The sequence below is a fragment of the Typopeltis vanoorti genome, chromosome 6 (genome assembly GCF_054136105.1).
Source record: "Typopeltis vanoorti isolate ZY-2024b chromosome 6, IOZ_Tvanoo_1.0, whole genome shotgun sequence".
NCBI lineage: Eukaryota > Metazoa > Arthropoda > Arachnida > Uropygi > Thelyphonidae > Typopeltis > Typopeltis vanoorti.
In genome coordinates this window covers 148,060,580-148,079,313 of record NC_143554.1, presented here as the reverse complement: position 1 = coordinate 148,079,313, position 18,734 = coordinate 148,060,580, and the positions used below count along the sequence as shown (strand labels likewise).

General features: G+C 33.7%; 1 protein-coding gene across 1 annotated transcript; it reads left to right on the top strand.

The window, feature by feature from the left end:
* Positions 1–770: 770 nt before the first annotated feature.
* Positions 771–13,389, top strand: LOC150106067 (BTB/POZ domain-containing protein 2-like). The gene is made up of 3 exons (XM_090393814.1): positions 771–794; positions 4,588–4,820; positions 10,204–13,389. The coding sequence occupies exons 2-3, from the start codon at positions 4,594–4,596 to the stop codon at positions 11,267–11,269; spliced, it is 1,293 nt and encodes a 430-aa protein (XP_090249940.1). The 5' UTR covers positions 771–794; positions 4,588–4,593; the 3' UTR covers positions 11,270–13,389.
* The last annotated feature ends 5,345 nt before the right edge of the window (positions 13,390–18,734 follow it).

The following is an 18,734-nucleotide window of genomic DNA, read 5'->3' as shown; positions in this document are numbered from 1 at the left end:
AATTAATGTGATTATAGGCATTTTGAAAAGTGCGAAGGACACTGTGGAGGCATAGTGCATAAGGAAACATTGACATTCCGATCTTGCCTATTTAATATTGCTTATTCTATAGTATTAATGGGATTTAAATTGTCTACTATAACACAGGAACAAACAATACAAAATATTTCACCTCTTTTCAGGAGTTGAAATATATAATGGCAAAGCTATGAACTCAACTATCGGTGAGAAATCAGATTTGAAATCCCTATCTACAAATTTTCAAATTTTTACCTTTAGAAAGGCTTTTCTAACAGAGAATCACTTATAAAGTATTGGAATTTGTGAAACGTGTGGATTGCTACACGTAGCAGACGCGTGCAACCATTACGCACGTGGAAAGAAAGTACTAAGTCATCTGATTTCTTGATTAATTAATTACAATGTAATTAATTAATTAATTATAATGTAATATCTTACAGTACTTACGACTTTTATTTTTTATTTTTATTTCCTTCTAATTTTCATCAGTGCTTACAAGTGACTTTTCAGTGGCAATACAAGCTTCATATGACGGCCACAGAAAGCTTACCAATTAAGCAATGTTTTTGTTTGTTTTAAAACACATCAAGGCTGCTAAGCCAGTATTAGCATCTGTCTTTCCCTGCATTTTCTGGAATTTCGTGTTTGTAATCAGTTACTCTCGCTGGTATCACACAATAGAAGGTAGATAACTTTATCTTATGTTATCTGAACGGAATATTGCATTTTTCATGTGATCTTCATATTGGAAGGAGCTTTTGCAGTTTTGTAAGGTAAGCCGACCGTTTCATCATTAATTTTATATAATTTTACCATTAATATTAATATTACTACAAACCGAATGTATACATTTAATTCTAATCTTTATTTATGATTTGTTTTTTACATATAAGAGTAAATTAATGCATTTTCAATTTTAAAACGTTATCTGAATAGGAATTTATTTTAATAAGTGCATGCAGATGAATAGCGTATGTTTGACGGAAATGTGCGATATCAAAATGAAACTTACCTACAAAAATATATTATGTGATATTAAAGAATATTAAGCACTTGCTAAGTGCTTAATATTCTTTAATATTACACAAACTGCTAAGGATTTAATGTAGCCATCGAAAAAAAATATCGGGAAATTGGTTGAAAAAGATCTGGTTTTAGATCTCGTTTTTCACGGTGCGCAGCTTATGTGTGCATATGCTATATAATTGAAAACTAGTATTAAGGAATTCGATTGAATGGTTTGTCGGATTTGGCTAGAGTGGTAGCTTTGGGTTCTGTTGTGAATATTTGCTTCATGTGGGATGTTGAAACAGCACACGTAGAGAAACCGAATAATTTCACTTCTTAGTTTCAGTTTTAATCTCTATTTCACCGTTATCACATACTTCGAAGCCAACCTTTCCTCGTACTGAAATGCAAAAATCCAAAACTAGAAGCAGCAGAAAATCAGATTCCAACTATACTGTTTATTTACTGTGGAATTCCAGGTCCAAAATATCCAAGATATACATTAGATCCCACATATCTCTGAGATCTATCCCTGAGTTATTTGATGAGACGATATTAGTATTAGTAAGCAGATACTGTAATTTGTGCTTTTTAAAAACATAATATTTAATGATTCCAAAGGGAATTAACTCTATATTTTCTATCTAGATTTCTACATTTCCATTTCTCTTATCCATGTGAATATAGAAGTAGAATGCTGGGATCACTTTTCGCTTACAAGCCTGCTTGCTCGAAAATGCTGGAAGCCTTTTCGAGTTTTATAGTTTGAAGCATTTTGTGTTTTATACAGTTTCTCAAAATAATCTAAAATATTTCTCATGTTGTTGAGATAATGAAATAACTACTGACAATATTAAATTCCTCTTATCAATATGTTCGGCATAAATTTTACACTCAAAAAAGTTTGTTACTCTCGTCACCTTTTAAAATCATATTTACCACTTTTTTAATTCAATTTTAATTTCTGCGTTTCGTACAGGAATATATATTCATACTTGAAGTAGGAAGAGCCATCAAAAGCCTGAAATGGGGAAAGGCAGCAGAAGGAGACGATATTCCACCAGAAATGCTCAAGTATGGGCGTATACAAATCTTACCGTGCTGCACTGCATAGTTCAGAAGGTCTGGACAGAGGGACGAATTCCCGATGATTGGAGTAGAGCTCTCATAGTACCTATATATAAAAAGGTAAATAAAACTGAATTTGAGAATTACAGAGGGATTTCCTTACTGAGTGTTCCAGGTAAGATTTATTCAAGTATACGTGAGAAACGGTCGAGAGGGATTGCGGAAGGGAATCTTGGTGAAGAACAAGCTTGATTCAAGCCAAATAGAGGCTGTCGGGGGTCAAAATTTCAGGTTACGACAGATTGTTGAGAAATCGTGGGAATATAACAAAGATCTGCATTTACGTTTTGTAGATCTGGAAAAGGCGTATGAAAGGATGCCAAGAAAGAAGCTGTTCTAAGTGCTACAGTTGAATGGTATCAATGAAGCATTATATCAAGCAATACGTATTGCTTGATATAATGCAACTTTATTTCAGTTGTAAGTCAGCAGTTAGAAATGAAAGAAGTACAGCAAGATGGTTTTATGTTAAATCTGAAGGATGCACATTATCCTCTCTGTTATTCATTATCTATATGGATCACATTATGAAGGAAAATAGTATTAAATCTGATATCAAAATTGGAGATGTTAGTCTGATCTTCGCTTTACTCGGATGATACTATACTTCTAAATAAATCTGCCATAAGTCTGCAAGATTCCCTGGATAAATTGAATAACTCTTGTAATATATTTGGTATGAAGATCAGCAATAACAAGACAAAGATAATAAAAATATGCAGATGCACTGAAAATATAAACTGCATTTTGAATGGAGAACCAATAGAACAAGTAAAACATCTCAGCTACTTTGGCACGATTTTTAGTGAATATGTTAAATTAATATCCAAACAGACAGCAAAATCAACAAAGCTGGTATCGTACGAAGTCAACTGAATAATTTTATATGCAATAAGAGAGAAATTAGCCAAAACACTAAATCAGTTGTATACAAGACAGTGTTCAAGCCATTTTCAACTTATGGATCTAAGAGCTAGTTTAGAAATAAAAAGACTTGACCAAAGACTAGAGACCACAGATATGAGAGTTCTGAGAAAGATTAGGGGCATGAACAGATGGCATCAGTGGCAATGTCATATTAAAAACGAGGATATTAGAAAATAACTTAATATTGTTATCATCCAGAAAATTGGTTAGCAGAGCTAATCTCAGGTGGTATGGTCACTTAAACAGAATAGGAGAGATAATATTAGCAAAAGAAGCGTTCTCTGTCAGGTTAGCAGGAAAAAGATCCAGAGGAAGACCAAGATATAGGTGGATTGATAATGTAAAAAGTGCCTTAGAAGATAGAAATATATAATGTGATAATGTTGCAGTCTTGACAGGTAACAGATTGATTTGGAGGAAAATTGTAGATAGGAAGTTTGTAAAGGTGTAGGTTTCTCATACAGTACTATAATATCCTGTACATCTCTTGAGGGTACATATCAGGAATTTGAGGACGACGATGTTGATGTGTTTCGTACAAAACAACAACTAAACTTTTTCATTTTGACCTGCTTCGTCATTATGCTGTTCTTCAATATGTATTGCAGAGTACTTCGGCTCGTATTTTCATCTCCTGTACCTCTTAATAGGGCAAATGGATTGCACAGCTTAAGTCTAACAGTTTGCACAACTTGCAATCCGATAACGATTTTTCATAGCACTCAGGGCTCTAATATTAACAATTTATTAAGCAATGCAGACTTTGAAAATACTTATCGCAAAATTTTGCTTAAAATGATTTTGTTTCACGGCCATGTTTGTCTTGATTTTGAAGAAAAAGAGTCAGTTTTAATAAGATTACTATAAAAAACACAAGACGTGGAAATTCAACGACTTGAACTTCCTGTGATTATTCGGAGTGATTTTCATTCCCATTCATGAAATATGCTTTTATACAAGCATCAACATATTTCAACATTATGTTTCCTTAAATGAAACGCAAGCCAAAACTAAGTTTAGAACTGATATGTGTGTGTAAAGAGCAGTTTAAAATACAAATAACCAATTTATGTAATACGTCTCTTCTACTGAAAAACCTTATTACGTAATTTCAAATATTAAATTCGAATTAAAAAGCCACAAAAGCAATCCGAAGTGTACATTGGATTTATTTATTTTTTTAAGAAAATGGGTTGAAAGGAAATTAAAAATTCATGCGACTGAGTTAAAAAATATTACTGCATAATGTAAAAAGCCTGTAGGTTAAAAGTACAAAAAAAATATGGGTTTTCAGATATAACAGGTTTAATTACTGTCGCGAATTTTATATTATAATATTTTGTCATAGTGCAATATTCATCGATGGGATTTGTTTTACAATTAATGTTCTTAATTTATTACTTTTAAATTGATATAAATTACAGAAAACGAAAGGATATCTGTAAATTAATCAACGTACAGATCACATTTGGTTAATGATTTATCCTGTAATATACTTCTCAGTGAAATATGGAAACAGTTAAAGGAAGACTTCAATCCTTGTTGAAATATCCCCTTTATTCTGATGTGACCTTCGTAGTTGGCAAAGGCGAATGCACAGCAATAGTAGTAGCGCATAAGTTGTTGCTCGCCATTGCCAGTCCAGTGTTTGCTGCAATGTTTTATGGTCCGATGAAGGAGGACGGAGAGATCAAAATTCCAGACGCCATCCCGGAAGCCTTCCAAATTATGCTCAAGTGAGTCATTTCCTGTTGTTAATTTAAAAGTTTAATCTTTATCACTTTTATTTGTTTAAACGTTTTACTAATCATGGGGAAAATGTCGTTTAAAAAACATGTCGGGAATTTTAGAAATATAATTCCAATTGTTCAGATTTAACAAGTATCAACAATCCTGCTAAAATACTTGTCTGTTAATGAGAAATTGAGTGTAAATGAAATAACGTTAACGTCTTTTCCTTTAAATTTTGAATACTGTATTATAAGGTGTTTTGTATGAGAAAAATAGAAATTGTGTATGTGGTGAATTGTGCATAAATATACCAAGGTCAAGCTAAGGTTCCAGGCAAAATAATAGGATTAATTCGTGACCAGAGGCTAACACGAACGCAAAGGTCAACGTTGCGTAGGGGTTTCCCTTCATAATGAACGACAAGCAACGGTTTCGGGTGCAGAGTATCGAGGTACCGAGTGGATGATGACGTAAGAGCGAGAAGGTCATCGGAGCGGAATATATAGAAGTTTATGACGACGAAAAGGGGCTTTTTACCCGGAGTCGAAGTTCCAGTACGGTCGGGAGTGCAGTGTCTGAGTGCCGTTATGTGGTCAAATAGAAATCCGATGTGAGATGTAGGTCTCCCGACTGCAATGAAGTCAACATAACCCGAGGAGATTATGCGGAATTACGAGGTCGGACAACGGCAGCTGAGTTTCACAAGGATTATAGGCAATGAATCGTGACCGTATTCCCAGACCTACATACAAGAAGCAAAGGCCAGAGGAACGTAGCAGCAAACGAAACTCGTCTAAGAAGAAACTGATGTGAAATTACTAGCCACAGGAATTCAAAATATGATTCGCAAGTAAAAGCCAAAGAGATCCCGAATTCTCTACTAAGTAAGAACGTTCCATTTTGTCCAGTAGGAAGAAAATTAGTAAATTTTGTGACGGTGGATGAAAATTAACTGGAATTTTACTTTATGTAGTAATGCAGGACTTTAGGAACTATACCATTAGATGAGATCAATCACTCTGTGCTAGAAAACACAGCTAAGTTATAGAGTGTAATTCTAGAATCTCATGTCAATAGGAGTGTATATATTATATCGAGTTGCTTAATGAGTAGCCATAGTATTCAACATAAAATACGAGGCTAATCGTCGTGAATGGAAGTCACTCTCAAGTAGAGCAATGTGGGCAAATATGAGAATGGGGAACTGGACAATGAGACTTATTTGTGCCTATGGTCCCACAGAAAGTTCTACTAAGGTAGAAGTGGAAGAATTTTTTGAAGCTTTAGAAAAAGCCACTGACACAATGAAAAATGAAAAGTTGGTCCTTGATGGGTATCTAAATAGCAGAGTAGGAAATGATTGTGAGACATACAAAAATATTTTGGGAAAATTTGGAGAAAAGAGCAAAGTTAATAATAATGGCAAATATCTGTTGGATTTCTGCTCAGGACATGGACTGGTTATTACTAACACCATGTTCCAACATAAAAATGTGCACAAATTCACATGGAGAGAAGAGGCTAGGAATAAGAAAAGTCTCATTGACTATGTTATTGTTGATAGTGATGTTTTCTCCCTGGTACAGGACACCAGAGCATACAGAGGATTTGAAATTGGAAGTGATCACTATCTAGTCTTGAGCAAGATAAAATTGAATTTCATATTGAAAAGAATAACATGTAAGAAAGTTTTAAAGCGAATAAAAGTTGAGCAGCTCTCAGATGTGAACTGTAGACTAAAATACACAAAGATTATTGAAGAAAAAATGAAAGAGTTTGAGAACAGGAATCAAACCTTGGAGATACAGTGGCAAACTCTGAAGAAAACATTGATTGATGCTGCCAGAGAGGCACGTGGTGAGGTTGTCTGCAAGGATAAAAAAATCGGAACTCCCCAGTGGAAACAGGAAGTTAAAGAGGCAGTGAAGGAAAAGAAAAAATCATATCAAAAGTTCCTGTCAAATAAGTCAGCTTGTGCTCTTAGAGAATATAGAGACAAATGCAAGAATGCTAAACACTGTGTAAAACTAGCTAAACAAAAGTCATGGGAGGACTTTGGCAAGAATATAGAAAATAATGCTATAAAAGGATTAGAGATGATAAAGGTGACATGAAAACGGGAGAAAAAGATATCCTTGAAGTATGGAGTAATTACTTTGAAAAACGACTAAATGAAACAAGCAGTGATGACAGCATAGTGGTAAAAAACACTGACCAGGCATGCAGTCAGGAATACATATCCATACTTGAAGTAGAAAAAGCCATCAAAGGCTTGAAATGTGGAAAGGCAGCGGGAGTAGATGATATACGACCAGAAATGCTGTAGTATGGTGGTGTGAGAGTCGTACAGTGGCTACACTGCATAGTTCAGAAGGCCTGGACAGAGGGACGAATTCCCGATGATTGGAGTAGAGCTCTCATAGTACCCATATATAAAAAGGGAAATAAAAGTGCATGTGAGAATTACAGAGGTATTTCCCTACTGAGTGTTCCTGGCAAGATCTATGCAAGTATACTTGAGAAACGGTTGAGAAGAATTGTGAAAGAAAAGCTTGGTGAAGAACAAGCTGGATTCAGGCCAAATAGAGGCTGTCAGGATCAGATCTTCACTTTACGACAAATAGTCGAGAAAGCATGGGAATATAACAAAGATCTGTATTTAAGTTTTGTCGATTTGGAAAAGGCATATGACAAGGTGCCAAGAGAGAAGCTATTCAATACGCTGCAAGTTATATGGTGTCAATGGGGCATTATATCAAGCAATACTTAGTCTTTATTTGAGTTGTAAGTCGGCAGTTAGAATTGAAGGAAGTACAGGAAGATGGTTTAATGTTAAATCTGGTGTGAGACAAGGTTACCCCTCTGTTATTCATTATCTATATGGATCACATTATGAAGGAAAGTGGTATCTTATCAAAATTGGAGATGTTAATGTCAGCTCTTTGCTTTATGCAGATGATGTTATACTTCTAAATAAATCCGCTACAAGTCTGCAAGATTCTCTGACTAAATTGAATAGCTGTTGTAATAGATGTGGAATGAAGGTCAGCAATAAAAAGACAAAGACAATGAAAATAGGCAGAATCATTGAAAATGTCAACTGTGTTGTGAATGGAGAACCTGTGGAAACAAGTAAAACATTTCAGCTATTTAGGCACGATTTTTACTGAAGATGAAATTAAATATAGAAATAGACAACAGAATCAGCAAAGCTGGTATGGTGGGAAGTCAATGGAATAAATTCATATGGAATAAGAGAGAAATTAGTCGGAACACTAAATTAGCTGTATACAAGACAGTGTTCAAACCAGTTTTAACTTATGGATCTGAGAGCTGAGTCAGAAGTAAAACACTTGACCAAAGACTAGAGACCACAGATATGAGAGTCTTGAGAAAGATTATAGGCGTGAACAGATGGCATCAATGGCAATATCATATTAAAAACCAGGATATTAGGAAAGAACTTGAAATTGTCAGCATCGAGGAATGCGTTAGCAGAGCTAATCTCAGGTGGTATGGTCACTTAAACAGAATGGGCGAGGAAAGATTAGCAAAACAAGTGTTCTCTGCCAGGTTGGCAGGAAAACGACCCAGAGGAAGATCAAGATATAGGTGGATTGATACGGTACAAAGTGCCTTAGACGATAGAAATATAAGATCTGATAATATTGGAGTCTTGACAAGTAACAGACTGATTTGGAGGAAAATTGTAGATAGGAAATTAGTAATGATGTAATTTTTTTCATGTAGTACTATCATATCCTGTACATCCCTTGAGGGTACATAGCAGGAATTTGATGATGATGATGATGGTTGCTTAATAGACCCTATATGCTAGACTCAGTTGAATTTATTGAATGACAATTGTATATCTCTTTCCTTAGTAATGGATACATTCTTTTCTTGTTAAACAAATAACTTGCCTGATCACTAAATTCAATGCACTGCTCATAAACTGAACCTATGCGTATATTTTGATATAGTCACGACTGATAAGTGAGAAACATATATGATTATAATATAATAATAATAATAATAATAATAATTTTTATTATTATATTAGACCTCCAGTGAGTCCAAAGACTGATCGAGGGAGGGTATCTACTCTACAACTCTTTGTGTTAGTACTCCATCAACCTTCATCACCTAACACCAACGCCATCTATCGCCGACTATCACCACTAATACTTTCACAGACAATCATAAACATCCATGCCCATGGCGGTATTGCAACCCGCAGCCTTTTGGCTGAAGAGCGGATACTCTAACTACTCGGCGAACCAGATCGGATGGATGGCCGAGTGGTTAGAGGATAAGATAGATAATTAAGGCTTGCGTGTCATACTGGGTGTTTTAAGCTTGGATAAAGAGAGTTCTCTTATCCTGTAAATTTTGGTGGCAGCTTAAACAAATAAATTTCAAAAATTTTTAATCAGATTGAGCACTAGTAATCCAACAAAGAATTTGGCTCTAGCCCGAGGCACTGTTTTTGTTATCAGAGTTTCGCACACTCGAGCAATATATTAGTAGCGGCCATAAGTTTGAAGTAATACGAAGGATTAAGATTAGACAGGGGCAAACATAACTTATAACTAAATAACAAAATTAGCAGATTTTTCAAAGGCGAAGCCCGAACAAGAAGTAATAAGATTAACTGAAAACAAAAAATTTAAATAACCAATGATTATAAATTTTATAGTGGGTTATTAAGTACAAGAGCTGTGGTCGAATTGCTAGAAGATGGATTGCCAGATAGTATCACTGCATCTTTTTCGCTAGGTGTTGATGATGTACGTCTGTAAGGTTAGATTTTTTTTTTACATTCATTTGAAAACTCAGATATTTCCTAATATTTTTCAACCGTGATGAGAATGCTGGAATCAACCTATCAAAGTATAGCATGGCTACTTCTCGTATAATCCAGAACTTTCTACCAAATGCAAGCCAGTATTTATTTAGAACTGGATTGAGCTGATTTAGAGGAGAAATTAAGACTAATAGATAATATCTTTTGTCCGTTAATTGCAGGTGTTTTCCAGCTGGACTCAGTTTCTGCGGATGAAGGATGATATTTATATCTCTAAATATCTACCTGTTAGCTGGTCTTGTTTTGTATTCGTAACACACCAGTCCACCTCCACTGTAAGAGTGAAGATTAGTTGAATGGCCAACCTTCGTTCACTTCAAACTCTTCGTATGATATTTAGGTAATCCTTCCTAATGGGATCCTAATTTCATACTACAATACTTTAGTTGAGCATCTTAGTATGAAATTTATGAATATATTTTAGGTACAACCCGGTAATATAACAACTAGAGATTATTTGTACGAGATCATTCCGATTCTAATATTCAGATTTCTAATACTCCAAAATTGTTTCGTTTCAGGTACCTGTACACAGATGAAATTTCAATACCTTCGATAGACACCGCGATGGAAGTGTGTTACGTGGCTGAAAAATATCAAATCCCATTTCTGAAGGAGAAAAGTGAAGAATTTCTTTTGCAACACATCACAGAAGAAGCAGAATTTATTTGTAAAGTTTACGAATTTGCCAAAATCATGAGTCTCTCTCAAGTGATCTATAAATGTCTGGACATGATTGATAGAGACACGCAATACATTCTGCAATCATGTGATTTTCTTGCGTTTCCAAAGGACACCTTAGAAGACATAGTACACAGAGACACATTGTTACTAGAGTCGGAATATTGTCTGTTTGAAGCGATATACAAATGGGGCATAAATCACCTCGCTGAAACACAAAAAGAGCAAACAAAAGAAAACTTGAGAAGCGTGCTGTCTTCTCTGTTAAAGGGGATAAGGTTTTCTATTATGCCATTGGAAGATCTTGTGGATTTAATGGAAACAGAATTATTCACATTTGATGAGATTGGACCTCTCTTTTGCCAAGCGGTTAAAGTAACAAACAGATTTGGGACTTGTTCTATTGGAAGTAGTATCAACTTTGAAAGAGTATATTGTTCACGATTAAGGTGCTCTGTGAACATGTTTGATTTAAAAACAAGTATATCAACGTCTGAAATCCCTGTTGAAGTTAATCACTGTTTGTCAACCGATAAAAATATTTGTTTCACAGTAGAAATTCTAGAGGGTTCAATGCTGCTCATAAAGCCATATGTAAATGTTAAGATTGAAGATTGTGGTAAAACATACTTCAATGATGAATGCAGCATAAAATCATTCACGACTTCTGAGAGAAAGGAAATTATTTATGAAAATGCTAGTAATAAAAGTAATGCTTCTGCATTATATGTTAAGCAAGGAGAAAAACTTCAAATGACTGCGATATTTAGTCATACGTTTATGTGTCGAACGGATGGTTCTGTCACTGTAAGCAAACACTTTAATGCCCCATATTTTAAATTTAGCGTGCAACTAGAACGAGAGTGGAAAGTGACGTCTCTTCAATTTGACTTGTATGTCAAATGATGAAAAATATGTATTGGTGAAGTGGACAAACTAAAATTCACATGGAAATAAAACATACTTAAAATTCTTTTACTATTTCGTACACATTGTTATCGTTAATATATGACTTGAAATCTGTTTTATTTTTGTCTTCTTAACTGCCATAGCAGAATGTTAAAAACGGATTGCAATTATCAACATTTTCAGCATGCGTTTCGTGAACTAGTTTTTGTATAATGTGACTATGTGCACAATGCCAGAATCAACTTCATGGGCAAAGTAAAATAATGTTAGTGTTAAGTTTCAGTGAGCAGTATTCACTCCAGATTGATTTCATAGAAGTATAACATGTCATTTCGGTATGTGGCTGGAATATATATAAATTGTTAAATACATTGTGACTAGCTAGTGTCAATTCGGTAGACTTTTTTTTCTAAAAAAACTATTATTTGGTAACCATCTTAGTAGTATAGAAAACCCAAATGTAACGCTATTTCGAGTCATAAACATCAAACAAACATTTGATATAGGTTGTTTGTACCTTGTTCTTTTAATTAATGTTCTTGGGCTTGAGTTTCTGCAGTAAGCCAGTGTGATAGAGGGAAACTTTCCATTATACGGTTCATAATTCTCAGTTCTCTCTAACTGCACTAAAAAGGGTACTTACTATAATTCCCATTAAACGCAGTGCACTGTCTTTGTATGTTGTATTTCAGTTTCTCGCTACAATAAACACGGTTTGCTTAAGCGGTTCTATTCTTCGGGAGAAATGTTTTATGCAGTACTCTTAAAGTACTTTGCTACTGGTGTGTACCAGTGAGGATTTTTTAATATTATTTCTTTCTGTTATATCGCGCAATGAACAGATACCCCATTCTCATGCCTGCATACATCTTCCAGCTTTCTCCCTGTTCTGTACAGGGAGTAATGTAGGAAAATTGGCCAAGATATGTTCAAAAATCACGATAAAACTCAATTTGATTTATTACTTTAGCTGATAATGTGGCTTTTAGATTGAGGTCAACGTGATTGGAGATAGAATGCCGAGAAGGATAACGATGATATTCTTTGAAAAAAAAAAAAAAATATCTGCTAAATTTCTAAAAATTCGGAAAGCGGTATATTTTGCAGTCACCAAGTGTAGATTAAAATATACACGTGAGAAAACTAAAAGTGCTTTGTCTTTTTTTCTTTTTCTTTTTTTGGAAAAAAGAACAAAACACTTATACGTTGAAGTTAGACGAAGAGATGGAAAAAAAAAAGAATAGAAAACAAAGATCCATAAAAAATGCGTTTACTGATTTTTTTCTGGGTGTTATTAGTATTATGATTATTGTTATTATAGGAATCTTGTTATTATTATTTTTAAAAAAATAGCAATGTTGAAAAGGGAAACGATCCCATTCGGCATGCCATGCTGATTAAAAAAAAATAAAATAAATAAATAAAATAAAAAAAAAAAGAAAAAGAAAAAGAAAGAAACTGTAAGATATAATTTTTGAATTAAAAGGAACTAAAGATTGAAATATAAGTGATACAAATGAAAAATATTGTTTAGATTTATATAAAATTATTCCAGAACCAACATAATGTTAAAATGAAAAAAGATCTCTCTTAGCACATCAAACTGTAAAAATAATAATAATTAAAATTCTGAATATTTTTACGAATTGTTTATGTGAAAATGTTTATTAGTTTTGTTTTCGTAACACGCATTGTCGGCACTTGCGATGTGCCGTTATTGAAATTGTTTTATCAAAAGTGATATGTAAAGCAGTTAAAAATTGATATACTTACCAGATTTGATATTTTTATTACTTACAAGAATTTTATTGTAATTTAATTATCAAAAGTTTTGTGTTTTATGGAGACATTCTCTTGTCGCTAACGGAGACATCGTGTCAGACATTATACACTAACTTTGTTTCTCGTTTGCCACGGAGTGCGCATGCTTGCCGAGAAGTTTGATGTGTGATTGACAGCTGACAAGTTCGGTATCGAAGCAACGAGAGAGTAAACAGAATAGCGTTCTGAAGGAATTTAAAAAAAGGCCTTGGATCCAATTAAATTTGTAGTTAGTTATGTAAAGTTGTTTGAAGTGTATATATATTGTTTTTGTTTTATAAAATGTGTTTATTTGGCATTTTGGTCTTGAGTCAGTGATTATTTGGATTCTGAAAGAGTTAAGATTATTGCACCAATTGGAGTGAACCCATGTGCATATATACGTACACTCGGAATTAAAAAAATAATTGTTAGAAACAGAGATCATCTTTATGGTAGGATTAAATATTAAGATATAATATATATGAATATCTCTATATATATAAAAATCCACCAATTATTAAGAAAACGAATCATTGTAAATACATATGTGAATAAAACGCAAGATTATTTATAATATTTATGGATATTTATATAACATTTGTAAATATTCTGTATATTTGAAGAGGATAATAAATTATGTGATCGTTCAAACATGATTAATCTTAAAGGATTTGTTGCTTTTAAAATATTTTATCACAGCAACCTAATCTGCCTAGCTAGAAGATATCTTATCTAGTTTATGCATGATTTAAACACAAAACAATGTTCGAATAATAGCAATTGTTCATCCCTCCCCCTTCCCCCGTTTTCTAGTTTTGTTTTCCGTCTTTATCAGTTACTCTCCCTTGAGCACTTCTTATTCTCAATATGCAAAAAAAGCGATGGCCTTGGCTATGTAAGGAACGGGTTCACTTTTCATGTCATTTTCAAAACACGTGTGCAGTGTTTTCAAATATTTTATTACGGTAAGTTGGACGAGTTGATCTCTGCTGTTTAGTCATCTTATAAATCAGTGGCAAAAGTAATTATTTATAATTACTTAAAGAGCCGATTTCTTCCTTTAATTTTAATTTGTACATTTTTTGAGAATTACAAAATAAATTTGCTTTAGTTTCAAAATTTACTGATGTAGGAACTTAATATTTCTATCCACGTCGTTCATTTATGGTAAGTTTGAAATAAATGATTTCCTCGTTGAAATTACTTTCATCTGTCATATTATAGAATAAGTATTGTGAAATGGACAGTCATAAAAAAGGTGCAGTTCATTACGATTTTATTCTAGTTCGGAAAAATACATCAAGTAGTCAGTTTAAAATGTTTTGTTCAGAGATAGTTTTATTTATTCGTATGCAGTTTACACCCTTTTTTCCCCCGTCCCTATTGGGGCGAGTTGAGCCCTTCATGAGGAGTTACGTATTTATGGTCTAGATCCGTGTATGTTCATGGCGCCCGTTTGCCTGCTTGCGGATGAAAAACGCCAGATAAACTGGCGGAAAAACCCCTACCGCCCTGCCCAAGACCAGTAAACTTGGCTATGGCTGAGGAAGATCCTCAAATTCCTCACGTCTTCGACGGAAATCGAACCTGGGACACTCCTTCCCCAGTCATATGGTTGCGAAGCGCAAAACCACTAGGCTAACCGCGCGGACTCAGAGATAGTGAAACTAATAAACACGTGAGCGAGCACACACACACACACACACACACACACACACACACACACACACACACACACACACACACACACACACACACACACACACACAGACGCATACACGCACGCGCACACACACGTTCCGATTCGACTTGTCACAAAAAGTGTTGAATGCGAACCTAGGAATAATTGCTTATTTATGAGTTGGTTGTTTCCTGTTTGTTGGATAGATCTGGGGATGAACCGGATTATTTTGTAACTTCCTTTTTAGTTGTATTTTTTAAAAAAATTGAAACATATTCATTATCTGAAAATAGGACAGTAGACGATTGGCAAATCCAAATCTCAAAACAGGATATTAAATATCCGAGTTTACTTTCTGTGTGATTTTCTAACTCATGTGTTCTTTGGAAACTGAAGTCCAAGAAGTTCGGGAATACCAATGCCGAACACTCGTCTGTGGTATTAAGGAAACGGAATTCTCCTATAGAATGAACCTCTTGTTTATTAGAAGCCTAAATGGACTTGAAAAATTCTATTTGAGATATATCACGTTGGACTTCGTATTATTTAACCTTTTGCCCAATAATAGTTCTAATATACCAAGATGTATACTAATATACCAAGTTCTAATATACCAAGACATATTTGTGGTGATTCACAAATATTGATGCGCAATTCGACGATTGAATCTAACATTGGTACAATTTACATGACGCACGCACAGCTTCAGATTCTGGGTGACGGAGTTTAAACGGTGATACTGTTGCCTCTTCCTTTAATAGTTTACGTATTATGTTATACTATTCAGTTCATAATTCAGAAATTCAAAATGGCTTCGCTTTTTCTCACTGGTTGAAGATGCTTTTCTATGCGGAAAACATGAGGTTGAACTATACGTTTATTGGCCAAGCAGTAAGTAGATGGTGAAATCTCGTGTAATATTATATATTGATTTGAAAAAAAGAAAACCTCAGGTAGCTAAAGCTTATTAGGGTTTACTGATAGTAATGAACGTTTTTTTTTTTTTGTAATTGTAATCAACATAGAAATAAATTATTGCTGACAACATGCGATGTCCGGTAAAACAGCAGCATTCAAAAAAGAATGTAATACAAAAATAAATGTTAAATGTTGGTGTTGCTACGAATTACCCAAAACAAGAAAGTATTTTTAATATTAAGAGACCTCCAAGGAGTCAGGGACTCATCGAGTGAAGTTATACTAACCGAACTTTCTGTCACTTTCGTTCTCGAATTCATTCAAACTACTTGCACATACGCAACAGTCAATTGCAATCCATTCCAATTACGCACCATAACTTTTATCATATCCGTTCAGTGCATGTGGCTATCCAAAGAAGGAGTAGTTGTACTTTATTTTGCAAAGAGGAAAAGAAAAATCAATTTGTGTTGTCACTTTTTACTGAACCAGAATTGATGGTTATTCTCCCCGTCACAAGCCGTTCTGTATCTGCAAATAATGTTACTCTAGCTCCCAATTCGATACTGTTATCTTGCTTCTTATTATTTAAAACTATTTCGCAAAGACAGGAAGCAAATGACGTCATGTCCTCTTGGAAGAACACCGTAGAGATATCTCCTATAACAGGACTAGAGCTAGCGCTCTCTCTAGCCACGTTCTCTTTTCAGTTAACTCAGACGACGACCGCCAACACATTGTGAACTGGACTCAAACTTCTAACATCCATGTATGCTATGATGAGCTCGAGAGAAAGATTGTCGAATCTAGAGAAATTTCTCTAGATTCCTCTCATATCAACAACAGCCTAAGTTTCTATCTCTCTGACGCACACGTTTCCTCTGTTCAGTATTGGCGCACTCGCGACGGCGCGTAGTATACGTTTGTTTGAAACTCAAGCTCGCATTTTGTTTTCAAACACGCTACTGTCTTTTTGTACTTGTTCTGTTATTACAATTTAAGTCTCTGTAATTCTTTATATATTTCTTTGATTGTGATACCTGAGGATGTTGATCTATTCAAAGAAACTAGTGTACTAGTAGTATCTTTTCAAATATATCATGTCATCTTTTTATCTCTCGGTATCAGTCATTAAAGCTTGTTCATATATATATAACCGGGGTCATCCTCTAATAAGCTTATTAAAAAGCTTCGAAGATGCAAGCAGAAACATTACATCTCAACTACAGAAAAAAATAAAAATAAAAATTATTTATTAGATCGAAGTGCTGTAGTTGCAGCGCTTAAATATATTAAAAGCAAAAATGTTAAAATATATATAACTTATTGTTATCCTATAAATTCTGTTAAAAAATTTAATGTTATCCAATTGCAAACTATAAATTACCATCTGTAACTATTATTAACACATTTTACCAAAAACGGAAAAATTTGTATGAAACTCACTGTAAAAGAAAACACAACTAGAAATACATGTTTTATAAATGCAACAATGCAATCATAACTTTAATAAAAAAAAATCATTGAATTAAAAAAAATAAATAAAAATAAATAATAATAATAATAATAATAATAATAATAATAATAATTTTTTTTTTTTTTTTTTTTTTTCACTTTAAACATTTTATTATGTCTTAGATAAATTACATACATAGATACAGTAATAATTATAATACATTACAATTGTGAATAACAGATATTTGCAAGTTAATAATATTTTAAATAATAATAATAATAATAATAATAATAATATTTTTTTTTTTTTTTTTATAGTTTATTATCTCTCAAATAATTACATGAATATACTAATATTTAGGCAACAATACATCTTTTTCTTGCAAAATGGTTCAGTAAGAATTATAATTACTCTTAATATCATTATCATTTGCAGAATTTCTCATTGACACAAGAGTAAAAAGTGTGTATTATTACCATTAATAATAATCATGGTTATCGTGTTTATTATTAATGACTCACAAGTTAAACAATATTACTTATGTTGCAGTTCACATAATAATAATTTTTTTAAATTTAAATTGTAAATTAAATATATAATTTTAAACTTAAATATATAACTGAAGTATTACTATCACATTTTCTGTTTACCACTAGAATTCATTACAGAATGTTAAGTGAATAATGTTAGATAAATACTTCTACTGGGATGTAACTCAACTGCACCCTCGAAGCTTTGTAATTAGCTTATCTGAGGGTGATACTGGTTATATTATACATATATTTGTTATTGATTTGGTTGCTGTGTTGGAAGTAGGCAGATCTTTGGGAGGTCAAATGAATGATCTGAAAGGTCGGATCAAAGTGAAATTGCCTATATATCTTGTGTTATTGCATCTGTCTTGATGGTTCACGTTCCTTTTTTTATTGCGGGCTTCTTTTTGAACTATTTAGGAGGCTTTTTTCTTCACAATGGCAGCCTTTCTATGTCTTCTGTGCTTTTAATTTGTATCGGCTTTGAAGTTTGTGACTTCCTTATGAATATCTTGGATTCTCTGGTCCACAAAAATTGGTAATTTTTTTCCATTTTTGCTTTTCGTGTTTGGTACAACAGATTCTGGTTGAATGGTGTTAAATATTCGGATAGGAAGATTGGTGTATTGTCTTGCTGTGCGTTCAAGTCCTTGGCAACTGGTTTTTTCTGCCTACTGGCTTTTATGAGATTGTCTCTTGTGGACTTGCTCTTAAGACGAATTATGACTGGGGCAGGTCTTGAGAAGCCTTGGTTTTTGCTCTTCCTAGGAATCCGATTTACGGTCTGAATGTCGTTAAGCTGTAGGGGGATATCAATTACATGGCCTAATTTTAAAATCACGTCTCTGAGGTTTTCTGTAGGTGCAGTTTCAGGAAGACCGTTTATGACAAGATCTTTTTTATGTTGTTGCTGATTTAAACGTTCGTATTGTAGTTTTAGAGAATGAAGTTCTTGACGGAGTTCGGATGTCTCTTTCATCAAATTGTGTTGCCTGTCTTTTTGTGCGTTAATGCTCATTTTAATGTCTTTTATCGTTTGCAACACTTCTATAACTGCTAAATTATTATGTT